Source organism: Symsagittifera roscoffensis, chromosome 5, assembly GCF_963678635.1.
Source record: "Symsagittifera roscoffensis chromosome 5, txSymRosc1.1, whole genome shotgun sequence".
Classification (NCBI taxonomy): Eukaryota; Metazoa; Xenacoelomorpha; order Acoela; family Convolutidae; genus Symsagittifera; species Symsagittifera roscoffensis.
This window is the reverse complement of record NC_087066.1, coordinates 5,899,715-5,913,159: the sequence shown is the minus strand read 5'-3', so window position 1 is coordinate 5,913,159 and position 13,445 is coordinate 5,899,715. Positions and strand designations below refer to the sequence as shown.

Sequence of the window (13,445 nt, the reverse complement as noted above, 5' to 3'; positions counted from 1 at the left end):
AAGAGGTACTGGACTAGTTTTTTGGATTGGTTTATGACTCGAACCTGCTGACCAAAATTTACTGAAAAATTTTGTGAAAAAAGTAAAAAATTAACAAAAAATCCTCAAAACGTCTCCGGAATTCTGCGAAAATGTGCTGTAAGATGAAACCAACCTTATGTTAAGTGGTCTGGTAGCGAAATATCAGGCAAATTAAGTTGAGTTTTTTCATCCTCAGGTTTCTTCCGCGTGTGTTGTTGGAACTTAACCAATTTGCCTGATCCCCCACCCACCATTGATGAAACTGAAAGCCAGTTCGCTTCGAGTAAAACAAAGCCGTTTCAGCCCGTCAGATTATTGACTTCGTTGCGTGACAGTAAAGTTAAGTGGTCAGGTACGGTGATATTAAGTGAGTTAAGTTGAATTCTTTCATCCTCAGGTTTACTCCGTGTGTGTTGTTGGAGTTCAACCGACCTACTTACTTTTCCAACCCCATTGGTACTTAAGCGTAACGAAGCCGTCGCATAGGTCCCCTAAGTGTATGGTATTCATTCTAGGAGCTAGTTCTTTGGATCACGCGCTCCGAAAACTTCCCGCTCCGTCCCAGAAGCGCGTCAAAGATACTTGCTTTACGAAGCCAGGTTTAAGTTTGAACTTTAACGCTAGGGACTCTCAGAAAACGATACAGTACTACCTTCATCACTACTTGTCGCACCGTAACGACCTTGTAATTTGGCACGACGCCATTAATAACTCGATAAGTAGGCACCGCAGCAACAATAACCGCAAGCTGAGTAGTGAGCAACTTGTCAATTTGTTATTAAGGTATAGGACAAACATTTGTGCGATCGTATACTGTAGACGGAACGGAACCGAGGATATAGAGGAAAGTTTAGGTTCAACAGGTATTCTCGTTCTCAACGTCGTTAAAGACTTTATCTCTAAGCGTAAGGCTAAGGACCAGGTACTAATTGAGAAGTACAAAGAGCTTCACCAGCCTCCTTCCCTTGAGTTAAAGACTCTCCTCCTTCTAAGGCGTTATAGCGCTAATCTTAACATCCTTAAGACACGTAAGAAGCGAAACCGCTTACCCCTCAAAGCTCGGAAAGCTATAAGAAATAGGCTTCAGGTAGAAGCTTTGAGACGTCAAGTTCCCCCGTCTTGTAAGCTAATGTTGATTTACTAATGCAAATTTGATTACGTACCAAAACAGTATCTCATTTTATTGATTGTTTTCTATAAGTGAGCTTCCGTAGAATATTGTCAATTTGTGAAAAACATGGACGAAAAATTTCAAAGTAAGATACGCAAGTTATTCGAAACCCGTCTAAATCTAGAAAATGAGCTGCTTAAAGGTCACTCATTATTACTTGAGTACATTGAGAATAATAGTCGCACTACAAAAATTGATAATGCTGTTTACAAATGTAAAATTGCGTTGGAAAAAGCTGTCGACGTCAATGAGCAATTAATTAGGTTAGCGGGAAAAACGGAAAATCCTGAAAAAATTATTGCTCAGCAAGACCTTTGGCTTAAGAAAGTAACCGAAATGAACGATAAAGTAATGCACGAAGCTCAGAGTTACAAGATGAGCCTTGAACCTTCGTCATTTCCAGCAGCCGGCATTACAGGGAGCAAGGGATCTTTACAACAAACTAGGTCTGAGACATCCTCACACTCGCACAAAACAAGTGATTCAGCAGCACGAGTATCTGAAAACAGGTCTAAGGTCTCTAATAAGTCTAAGGATAGTAGAAAGCTTGACTCACATAAGTCTGATAAATCTGCTTCCACTCGTCATACGTCGACTGTTCGCACTATGTCATCAAGTGAGAAACGGCATGAGTTAGCTTTAGTAAAACGACGCCATGAGGAGCTGGAAAAGCAGTATCAAGTATCTTTAAGACTTAAAGAGCAAGAGAACCGTCTTAAGTTCGAACAAAGTCAGCTGGAACTAGAGCAATTGGCTGAAAATCATAAAAAGCAACTAATTGAAATGGAATTGAAAGCGTTTGAACTTGAGGACAGTTCATCTGAGGTTAGCGAGAAGGTAGCGGAAAGTAACTTAACAGGAGTAAGTCAACCTATTTCAAAGGTAGCAACCGATCGAACTAATGATTGGGTAGACTCTGTTAGTTCACAAGCACCTCCCGACGTTGCTAGTGCGCCAGGTTTGCAGGCCTTCACTCATGTACCCATTTCGTCAGGACCGACGACTTCCGCCCTCCTTGCTCATGCAATTCACACCAGTAATAGTCATAACCATGAGCACACAGCATTGAGTGACCCTGGAATCCATAGTTATGGACATCGGGCTATGCCTCAATTTGGCAGTGCAAGCCGTTTGCCATTGCAAGCTTCTGTTTCATTTCCAGCCTCTGTTCCATTCCCAGTTAACAATATGCATTCTATTGCACACGTGTCACCACCGTCTGCTGTTCCTTTACAGACCATGAGTTCAAACATAACTAATGGTAGTTTTGCCATCGCGCAACCGGAATCATTACCTGTCCCAATGTTACCGGCCCAACCCGGTTCTGGTTTTGTTTCTTTGTCGCCTGCATTTGCTGGTGGTGGCTTCTCATCTTCTGGAGTAAACCCAACGCCGGTTTTCTTTTCGGCACCTAATTGCCATGCAGCGCCAGTCCAGACGCAACATAAACTTCCCTTTGTTCCGCATACTGTGTCACCTAATATCAACGATTACTACACAAGTGATGCAAACTTATGGCGATTGGCAGCTACAACTCCAATCGTCACGCCTGCTCAGTGTTGTAATGCTGGAAACATTTTTTCTAATGTGACAACTATTGTCCCATCGTGTAACACCGCCGCTCCGTATACTAGTGGTGGGACTGTGTATTTTAATACTCCCCCAGTTCATCCACAACATGTTCCGCATTTTGTCAATCAAACTAATACTGGTTATCAGCCAGTCAACGAAGACTACGCACCGTCTCCCGCTTATCCGAACCAAGGTTGTTCATCGGATCGACCGCTCTCCGCTCGTGAATTGGCGGAATTATTGATGCATAGCCGCAAAGATCATCTTCCTGAATGGAAGTTAGCCCAGTTTGACGGCAACCCGTTAAACTGGCACGAATGGTTTGGTCAGTTTAAGTCCACCGTTGATTCCGCTGTTCTCACCGATGATACGAAATTGACATACTTAAAAACGCTCGTCACAGGCAAAGCAAAAACCGCAATTGCGGAGTTTAGTTATAGTGGCGTTATGTACAAGGATGCACTGGCCACCTTGCAACGGAAGTTTGGGCAACCACATGCCATTGTTGGTGCGCATCTTGATAAGCTGAATACTTTTCCTCCACTTAAGATGCACAATTCGGAAAATGTCATTAGTTTCTCCTCTGCCATATCTGGCCTCGTAGCAGTTTTCAAATCATTGTCTTTCAACGATGATCTAAAGAGTGTTAACCTGTTAAACCAAGCTGTTAGTAAACTTCCGCCTAACCTCAAGGAGGCTTGGTCAATGCATACTGTTAGACATAATTGGCAGCGACCAACACTCTTAGACTTTAACAACTGGTTGAAAGAAAAGGCCGAGGGGCATGAAAGATTACGTTTACTCAGCTCTAAGGCAAAAAACGAAGAACCAGTTAAGCCAAAAACAACCAAAGTTTTTGCAGCCAATAGCCAGGTAACTAGTAAGGCTCAGGATAAGTCTAAGTTTCCGCCGTGCGTTTTGTGTAAGGGTAGTCATGCATTGTGGAATTGTGCTGTTTTTAAGGAAAAGAATGCTACTCAGCGAGCAAAATACGTAGCTGAACAGAAACTTTGCTTCGCTTGTCTCAATGGCAATCATAGTTTCCGGCAATGTTCTAGAGCAAAAAAGTGCCCGAAGCCAGAGTGTGATAGCACACATAATGTCTTGCTCCATGGAGCCGAAAGAATATTTCCTCGGAAGGAAAATTCGAAGGTCTCGAATAAGGCTGGAACAAACAAATCCAAGGAGAATACAAACACTTCCACCCATGCCGCTGTTAGTGATGTACATGACATTGAATCTTCTAAAGGGTTGTTGCCAATTGCAACACTTGGTGTATCCTCGGATGTAACCAGTCTCCTGACGTTGGTTCTTTGTGATAGTGCATCGACTCACTCCTGGGTGTCTTCGTCACTCGTAAACCGTCTCGGATTAGTAGGGGAGCCCGTTAACTTGTCAATTAGTGGTTTCAATTCGACCACCGTTGTTGAGACTCAGAGGGTCAAGTTTACAGTTTCCTCCGAGCCGAACAATAGTGATTTCGTATTTTCTCTCTGTGCATATGTTAAAGACAACATTCGGATTGGTTCCGAATTAATCAATATTGCTGATTTGCAGAATAAATATCCACAATTAGCACCTATTAAGCCCATTCAATATACTTATGAGGACGTTGAAGTTATTATCGGACAAGACTACTACCATGCCGTTAGACCCATTGAGTTCATCTTGGGAGATGATAAAAACTCACCGTGTTCCGTTCGCCTACCGATAGGTTGGGTCTTAAGTGGTCCGTTGCCGCCGTCCGGTAATTCTACTTCTTCGTGTTTCAAGTGTGTTGTTGAAGATTCTTCTCTGACCGACCAGATAAAATCCTGGTACGAGTTGGAATCGTATGGTGCTTTCAAACAAGTCGATGCCCGTTCCGCCGCGGATAAACATGCTTTATCCATCCTCAATTCTGAAACCGTTCACAATGGCGAAAGATACATTGTGCCTATGCTTTGGATTGATAGTAATGTCAGTCTACCAAACAATTATTACTCGTCACTCGCCCAATTTAAATCATTGGAGAGAAGGTTAAGTAAAGACCCTGAGCTGCGCGAAAGATACGCAGAAACAATTAGAGAGGACATTAGGAAAGGCTATGTCGTTACCGTCGAACCGCATGATCCACGTAAGCGTTCCGATCGCGAGTGGTATCTTCCGCACCATCCCGTCGTAAATCCGAATAAGCCGGGTAAGGTGCGCCGAGTCCTTAATGGGGCTTCTAAGTTTCATGGCACATCCTTAAATAAGTCCTTATTGGTGGGTCCTGACCTACTCCAAAATTTAATTTTTGTGCTTTTGCGATTCCGTCAACATAAGTACGCCGTCTCCGCGGATATAGAGGGTATGTTCCTCCAGGTAGGAGTCCTTGCCCACGATCAAATTTCGCTCCGTTTTTTGTGGCGGGAGGATACCACTTCCGATGTGGTAGTTCATCAGTACACTCGCCATATATTCGGCGCACGTGATTCGCCTACGTGCGCCAATTTCGCGTTGCGAAAAACAGCAACTGATAATATGTCCACATACCCTGAGGCCGCCTCAGTCGTAAATGAAAAATTTTACATGGACGATTACTTGGATTCATTCGAGAACGTTACCCAAGCAATTAAAACTAGTCGCGATTTGGTTTCCTTACTAAAATTGGGAGGATTTAATTTGACTAAATTTGTCAGTAATGCTGATGAAATCACCTCAGCAATGAACCCCGAGGAATCCGAAACCTCATCTTCACCCATCAAGGAAATTTGTAACGGTGCCGAACAATCATCACACGTCTTAGGTCTTAAGTGGGACCATGTGAAAGACACATTGGTTGTTAGCAGAGGCGTGGATCGTCCTCTCGATAAAGCAATAACTCAACGAACCGTCTTGAGTTTCGTCTCTTCTGTGTTTGACCCTGTTGGGTTAGTAGCTCCATACACAGTTAGGGCCCGTCTTTTACTGAAAGATATTTGGAAAATCAGTGGTCAAAGTTGGGACGACGAATTGCCAGAAGACATAAGAGATAAGTTTCTCGAGTGGCACTCCGGTCTCCCTCTCTTAGGGCAATTGACTATTCCCCGTTGTTACTTCACAGAGCCTGTTGATCAAATTGAGCTCCACATGTTCGGTGATAGCTCGCAGGACGTTTTCTGTGCTGTTGGATTTTTGCGTGCGCGACTCGCGAGCTCGCATAAAACTCAAATATCCTTCATCTTTGGTAAAGCTCGCGTTGCGCCCATGAAAGCGCTATCTATACCGAAGCTAGAGCTTCAAGCTGCTCTGCTCGCCACACGACTAAAAGATGATATACTGACCGCACTTACCGTCTCTATTAATCATGTCTTTATGTGGACAGATAGTACAACAGTTTTGCAGTGGCTAAACTCCACTGAAAAATTACCTGTATTCGTCGCTAATCGTGTCGGCGAAATCCTCGAGTCGACCACTATTGATGAGTGGCACCATGTTCTGAGCGGCGATAATCCAGCTGATACCGGTACACGGGGGATTTCTTCGGAAGCCCTCAAGGATAGCAGCTGGGTTATTGGTCCGAGCATTCTCAGGACTACTGATTGGCCGTTTATACCCGACGAACGTGTAATCAATAAAATTCGTTTGAAGGGTCCTTCTTGTGATGTTGATAATTGCTTGGAGACATCATCTTCCTTCGTCACCGATGTCACATCAATCAAACATCCCGAACACGGGTTCAATTGGGAAAGGTTCAGTTCCTTTACAAGATATAAGCGAGTAGTCGCTTTTATGTTGAGGGTGTTGCCTTCACATAAGCATTTTCGTGGTAAAGACCTACGAATCACCGACCCTACTGAACTTGATATTGCAGAAAGCAAACTGATTCATCTTGCTCAGATGGAATCCTTTCCAGTTGAGTTAAAAGCACTCACCGCTGGCAAACCTATTAAGAATAGTAGTAAAATTGCCACATACTCGCCATTTATCGGTCCCGCTGGTATCATTCGTTCCACCGGACGGATTGTGCGCTTAGTGAATACCGAGTTTGATACTAAGCACCCAATAATACTCGACGCCCGACATACCTTAGTTCGTTTGGTGGCCCGCAGCCTCCACCATAAGCATTTTCATCAAGGATTGGATTACATGCGCTCCGTTTTAAATATGAAATATGCAATACTTGGGTTGCGTCGACTACTGCGGTCTATCGAAAATCAATGTGTAACATGCCGTAAACGCAAAGCAAGCACCATCCAGCCAATTATGTCTGATTTACCGGTCGAACGTCTCGGATACAAGCAACCACCCTTCAATCATACGGGTGTGGATTACTTTGGACCGCTTTACGTTCCGGTTCGCAGAAGCACGGAAAAAAGATGGGGATTTCTTTTTACTTGCCTCACCACCAGGGCTGTACACCTTGAGATTGTACCGTCTCTGGACACCAGTTCGTGTGTCATGGGCATTGAACGGTTCGTTGCGCGCCGTGGTACGCCAAGCACAATCTGGTCGGATAATGGCACGAACTTCGTTGGTGCGGAAAAGGAATTACTTGCCTGCATCAAGAGCTGGAATGGCATGGCTCCGACCATTTTTGCACACAAAGGTGTTACTTGGAAATTTAACCCGCCAGGCGCACCCCATCATGGCGGCTCCTGGGAACGCCTCGTCCGAAGCGTGAAGCGCGTGCTGTACGATATCCTAGGCAGTAGGCGAGTCACTGAAGAGGTGTTAGGAACAACACTCTGCTTAGTTGAACAGGCTTTGAATTCGAGGCCAATCACTTCCGTTAGTACCGATTCACGTGAGTTAGAAGCGTTAACCCCAAACCATTTTTTGCTTGGACAACATGCCACAAGCTTTCCTTCGCTTTTACCCGGGGAGCACTTCGATCACAAGAAAAGGTACGTGCGAGCGCAGTCATATGCTAACGCGATTTGGTCTCGTTGGCTTCGAGAATATGTTCCCTCGCTGAATAAGCGTGTCAAGTGGCACACTCATTCTGACTTCACTCTTAAAACAGGCGATCTCGTGTGGGTGATTGAGCCCGATAGTCCGCGTGGGTACTACCCTCTCGCCCGAATCGTCAAGCTAAACTACGGACAGGACGGTTGCGCCCGATCCGCCCTTGTCAGGACCGCAACCCGTGAAGTCACGCGGCCGACCGTTAAGCTCGCTCCGGTTCTTCCTTCTTCAGGGGGGGAGGATGTTGCAATGCAAATGTAGAGTATAGAATGTAGAGTATAGATGCATATAAAACAATAGTATAAATGCATAAAACTGAACCAAAATGTAACAACAATAAGCACAGTTGGCCGAGTGGCCTAAGCTAACGCCGATTATATAGGTTAACAGTTGACGTAGGTTCGAGTCCCCCACCTGCCCATGTATTAATATACTAAAAACGGGGGTTACATCCTATTTTAACTGTTTTTTGGTTCTAATTCGGTTCAGCCTTGATTAAGGTTGACCGCCAAAAAGAGCAATTTGTCTCAAGGACATTACCGACCGGTCCTTGTGGCTAGCTTGCGCCGATTTGTACCAAAAACGCTCAGATGCTAAAAATGTTATATGATGTTCTGATCAATAGAAAAATGCCGAAATTATTTTATTGACCGAGTTATTTGCCGAGAAATATCTCTTACTAATTTACGGATTTGGAACAGTTTTTTTGGAGATTAGCGAGCATAAAAGTTGCAGACCAAATTCATTTTGTTTTTCTCCAAGAACGAAGATGATTTTGATTCAGTCAGAAAAGACTCGCGAATGGTTCAACTTTTGCGCTACATAACACAATTGACAAATGAAGTGGTCGTTTGTGTCGATAAATCCTACGCCGATCGTCTGTCTGTGAACGTTGAAAAAGTTCGGGTGAAAAGTTCTCGGAGACAGGAGTACAAATTGGCGAAAAAAGAAGTTCAACACGAAAGCTGTGAATTGAGATCGCTGGGAGCCCACGTACTAAACCTGCCTATCAATGCTAAATGCCACACCTCAGAAAATACCCTCATGATTGTGACTTTTGAAGAAATTGAGGCAACAATTCAGGGGGAATTTTTCACAAAATGTGGCACAGTGATCGAACTGCAACCGCTGCTGTCTGGCCTGTCAATATCCGACCTATCAAACATTTGCGATGATTTCAAGCACATATATATTCAACAAGTCCATCCGCAAGATTACGTTGATTTCGGAAAAGATGTCGACGCAAATCTGGAACGGAAACAACTAAACTTCAAAATGGCTGCTGAAGAAATAGCAATATTTTCCCTAATTTTGTACGTAGTGAAAACCGAACTACCCGAAGTTTACAAAGTTATTAAAAACTATTATTCCTCAAACCCTGAAACGACTCGCCAGCTTTGGGAAAGGGATTTATTATTTGACAAGGATTCGATTTTGAATGTGATCCAGAAAGACAAATTGAATCAGTTAAATGAAAATGTCAAAAAAACGGTAAATGGTAACAACCCTATAGAGAAATTTCTACTCTGGCAGGCTCTGAAAGACTCCAACCATCTTTCTAAAAAAAGAGCGAAAAAGTTTTTTGCTCAAACTTCGTGTAGACAAATTAAAGAAATAGCTGACGAAAAGTTTAAAGGGTATGTTTATGGGAACAATACACAAAGTCGACTGTCGGAAGTTGCCAGTAAAATTAATTACCAACGAACACCGAAATTGTTGAAAACATGTATAGATCAGTTCATTTTGGATATGAAGTCACTGGTACAGCCGTGTACTGGAACCCCCCTGCTCAAAACTGTCTGCCGAAAATTAGATTCGGAAGAGTGTTATCACTTCAAAGAAAAAGAGATACGCGATCGAACTGTAAAAAATTTGACAATTTGTTTAAAACAGCAATTTCAACATCAATAAAAACATCGGAGAAAGGATCAACAGGAACTTTGGTGCAAATTAGAACTGGAAAACAAAGTTCAGCAACAAAAATAACGTTTTTCGAATGCGACTATCAAACAAGTACAAATCTGCCGGCTAAAAACTGCCTAGCTCTTCGTCAAGCAGGACTTAGTAAGCAAGAAAACAACCGCTTAATTTCCGAAGACCAATCAATTAAACTAGAATCATTCACATTCCATAAACTATCGGAGACAAGTATTAACAAATACACAGAGGTTCACTCGATTCACTTCATTGATAAGACAAAAGCTTTGATGATTTTTAACGAACAAGAATCAGCGAAAGTTATTGTCTACCAAGTTAATAACTTGTCTAAGGAAATTGTTTCGATTTCATTTGGGCATAAAGTTGTCCGGAGCTCATTTGATAGCAGAAACCGAGTACTCGCGTTTAGCACTGATCAGCGCACGGGAACAGTTAGCTTTATACGTTTCTCCAACGAGTACAGTACTCGAGAAAGTCTGCCCAACCTAGATATCCAAAATTTGCTTCGGATTGAAAATGTCAGTACACTAGAGTTTTGCGCACAGCCGAATAGTAGTAATCTGTGGGTCCTGGTTCCGGGGGTGTTACGAAAAATTGACTACTTACAGCGCAAAATGTTGGGCAAAGCTATCAAATGCAAAATAGGTGAGACTAGCCTAAAGTGTTCTCCAGACGGTGGCTGTTTGTTCCTAATTGATAATAAAGGAACTGCAGTTCCAGTGATGACAGCGACAGGAAACGAAATGCCAACGGTTGAAAACGTCGGAAAAAACGTTCAAATGTTCTATTTACACGACAGACTGCTTGCTGTACAGCAAGAGGCAAATAAACTAGAATTCGCCCAGCTATTTTTGACAGGAGAGCAGCACGAAACGAAGCTACATAAGGTAGCATCGCATTCAAAAACCAAACATGATCTTCATGAGTCCGACACTGTCCAGTGGCATTGGTTAAATTACATATATTTGATGTTCACGAAATTCCCCTGCGATGATTTGCTATCACTAAATCAGTCTAAACTGAACATATGGATCAAAACAGTCGAAAGCGATTCGACATTGATGTCGAACTTGGTATCTGAGATCAACTCAATTTACAATAGACGGAAAGTGACCCATAAACCGGTTGAGTTTTTGAAGATCCATTGTAAAAACTTGGCTCTATCTTCAATCCACATTGAATCAGAGTCACTACAACTGGGGCAATTTCTCAAACAGCTGATATGCTTTGTTCCAGTTCAAATTGCACGCTGTCAGTCAAACGCGTTCATTGCATTTAATAACGGGACCCCAGTTTTATTCGACGACGTCAAAAATGCTCACGATTTGACAGGGAAAATAAAATTTGGATTTTACGAGAGCATATTGAATGTGTGGAAAGGTCACATTAAAGTTATTTCTTCTATGGGAAAGCAGACTACAGGAAAGAGCTACACTCTGAACCATTTGACAGGGTCCTCTTTCAACATAGCTGGAACCAGATGCACCGACGGATGCTGGATGACAATGAAAGAGACCAAGGACTGTCTCTATGTCATTCTAGACTTTGAGGGTTTGGGCAGCATTGAAAGAAGCGAACAGGACGACATGCTTCTGTCTCTATTCAACAGCTCCATTTCAACCGTGACCATTTTTAAAACTGAGAAACGCTTGGACAGAGAAGTTGACAAAATGCTCAGCAAAATAAATCTAGGAAGCAGCCAGATGAAGGAAACGGCAAAAACGTTCAAAGGAAAGTTCACAATCATCATTAATGATGTTGCAGATCATGATGTCGATGATACTCCGAGCGAATTTGAGGAGAAAATTAACAAGATCATTGCAAGAAGTGAGAACAATTTCCTTAAGAATTTGTACAACGGTGAGTTCAGTATCTTCCCTTTTCCCACATTTGAGACCAAAGACTACTATGAAGACACTTCCGAATTGCTGTCAATAATCAGAGATGAAATTGATTCCTTGTTTCAAAGTGGTTCTGAGTTTCTCGATACAATGAAACTCCTCATGTCCAAAATAGCCACGAAAGACTTCTCACCTCTGGACCGCCAGCAAATTGACAAAAGAATCCGTTTTCTCAGATCAACCTTGCCGTTTGCTGTCAGCCATGGCCAAATGTCAGCTGACTTGCCAAAGCGAATAGAACTTGAGTTGAAAAATCAAGATGACGTTTTATTCAACATTCCACTGGATAAACGGATAAATTTAGTTACTGTAGGTGAAACCTTGTTGATTGATAAAGAAACGACTTTCAATGAATCCCACTTAGAGAACTTTGTCCAAACTTACTTGCGTATCTCCCAAATCACAGCTGAGAACTTCATGGTCTGGCGTGCGGATCTGGAACAGTTTGTGTACGAATGTATTGATTTACGGTTCGAACGTGTAAAACTGTGGATAGAATGCAATTTGAAAAAATGGAAAGATGCGAATAACTCGGAGTTTCTTGATTCGATCAATGCTGTTATTGAAAATGTGGACACATTGCTTCTAAGTTACCACCAAATATATAAGTTCTGCAATGAACAGTGCGCAAACTGCTTCCTAAAGTGCACTAAAATTACAAACCATAGGACTGCTGCTCATGAGTGCTCCACATATCACAAATGCCCCAGCAGTTGCAAGTTTTGCGCCATAGACGGCGAACAAAACAGATGCAGCCTAGCATTTGGCCACAGTGGGGATCATTTGTGCGCTGTCACTGTCCATTTATGCCGTGAACCGTGTCGTTTTTCTACTTTGAATGGCTGCAAATCTGTGTGTCAGAATGAAGTAATTCACGAAGGTAACCACGAATGCGCTCAGAAAAAACATAATTGCAAAGGAGTTTGCTCTCTCGGCAGTTGCGGCGGTAGATGCGTGATCGATTGCGAAGATAAACACACTGTGCACAAATGCACTAAAGAACAATGCATAGAAAAGTGTTCTATTCAAACGTGTACCAACAAATGTTCGGCACTAGATCATTTCCATGGGTTAGAGTTGTCCCAGTCATTCAAACAGGAGAGAGGCATTTCAGATGAAGCGCCTTTTTTGTTGCCAGATGGGAAAAAAAGGAATTATTCTATGGAACACTTCTGTGGAAAAGAGCACCAATGCGATTTTGACTGTCAGCACGATGGGTTTTGTCGAGTCTCAGCTGAGAAGCTACTAGAAAACGAAAAATTTGAAGGCAAGCGAGACACGTTCATGTACAGCGTCATCTTTGCTGAGAAAGGCGAAAAACTCAAATGCCGTCAACGTCTACAACCATTTAAGAGGAAACATGTCGGATCTCACTCCTGCTCAACGGAAATACATGTTTGCCAGACAATTTGCCCAACATGCGAAAACATTTGCAACAAGCCAGTCAACCATGAGTTTGAAGAAGACTATTTGCACGATGCACGTCATGGCAACATGCGCAAATGCTATTTTGTGGCAAATGATGACGACATTCAAGTGGGATCTCGTAAATACAGAGTCGGTGAGCCAGCAGTTGCAGAGATATGTCACATATTCTGTAAGACAATGGGAAGAGGCCATATGCACATTGTGGAATGCGGAAAACAATCGAAAGAGCAGTGCTTCGATACAGATGGCAGACAACATCAGACTACTACTTACCATCCGAACCCCACAATTCCCAAGGACGAAATGACGCACGAAGCATACTGGCGAACAATTGGATTCAAGGATCCGTGTCAAGAAATAGACTCCGAAGACTTCGGAAAATGTCCGGCTTTTTGCTCTTCCATTTTACACGAAACCGATGAAGATAAGGTTTTCTGCGAACTATCAATGTGGCACAGTCCAGTTCAATTACTCGACGACGTGAGTAGAACGACGGGGTTCAT

At 42.9% G+C, this 13,445-nt stretch overlaps 1 protein-coding gene across 1 annotated transcript; it reads left to right on the top strand.

Annotated features, from left to right (window-relative positions):
• Positions 1–12,259: 12,259 nt before the first annotated feature.
• On the top strand, positions 12,260–13,400 carry LOC134846560 (uncharacterized; the record flags this gene model as incomplete). Its single annotated transcript, XM_063863944.1, is given in 1 exon segment — positions 12,260–13,400. A coding segment is annotated over 1 exon segment (725 nt), but the record flags the coding sequence as incomplete, so codon positions are not given.
• Between the last annotated feature and the right edge of the window lie 45 nt (positions 13,401–13,445).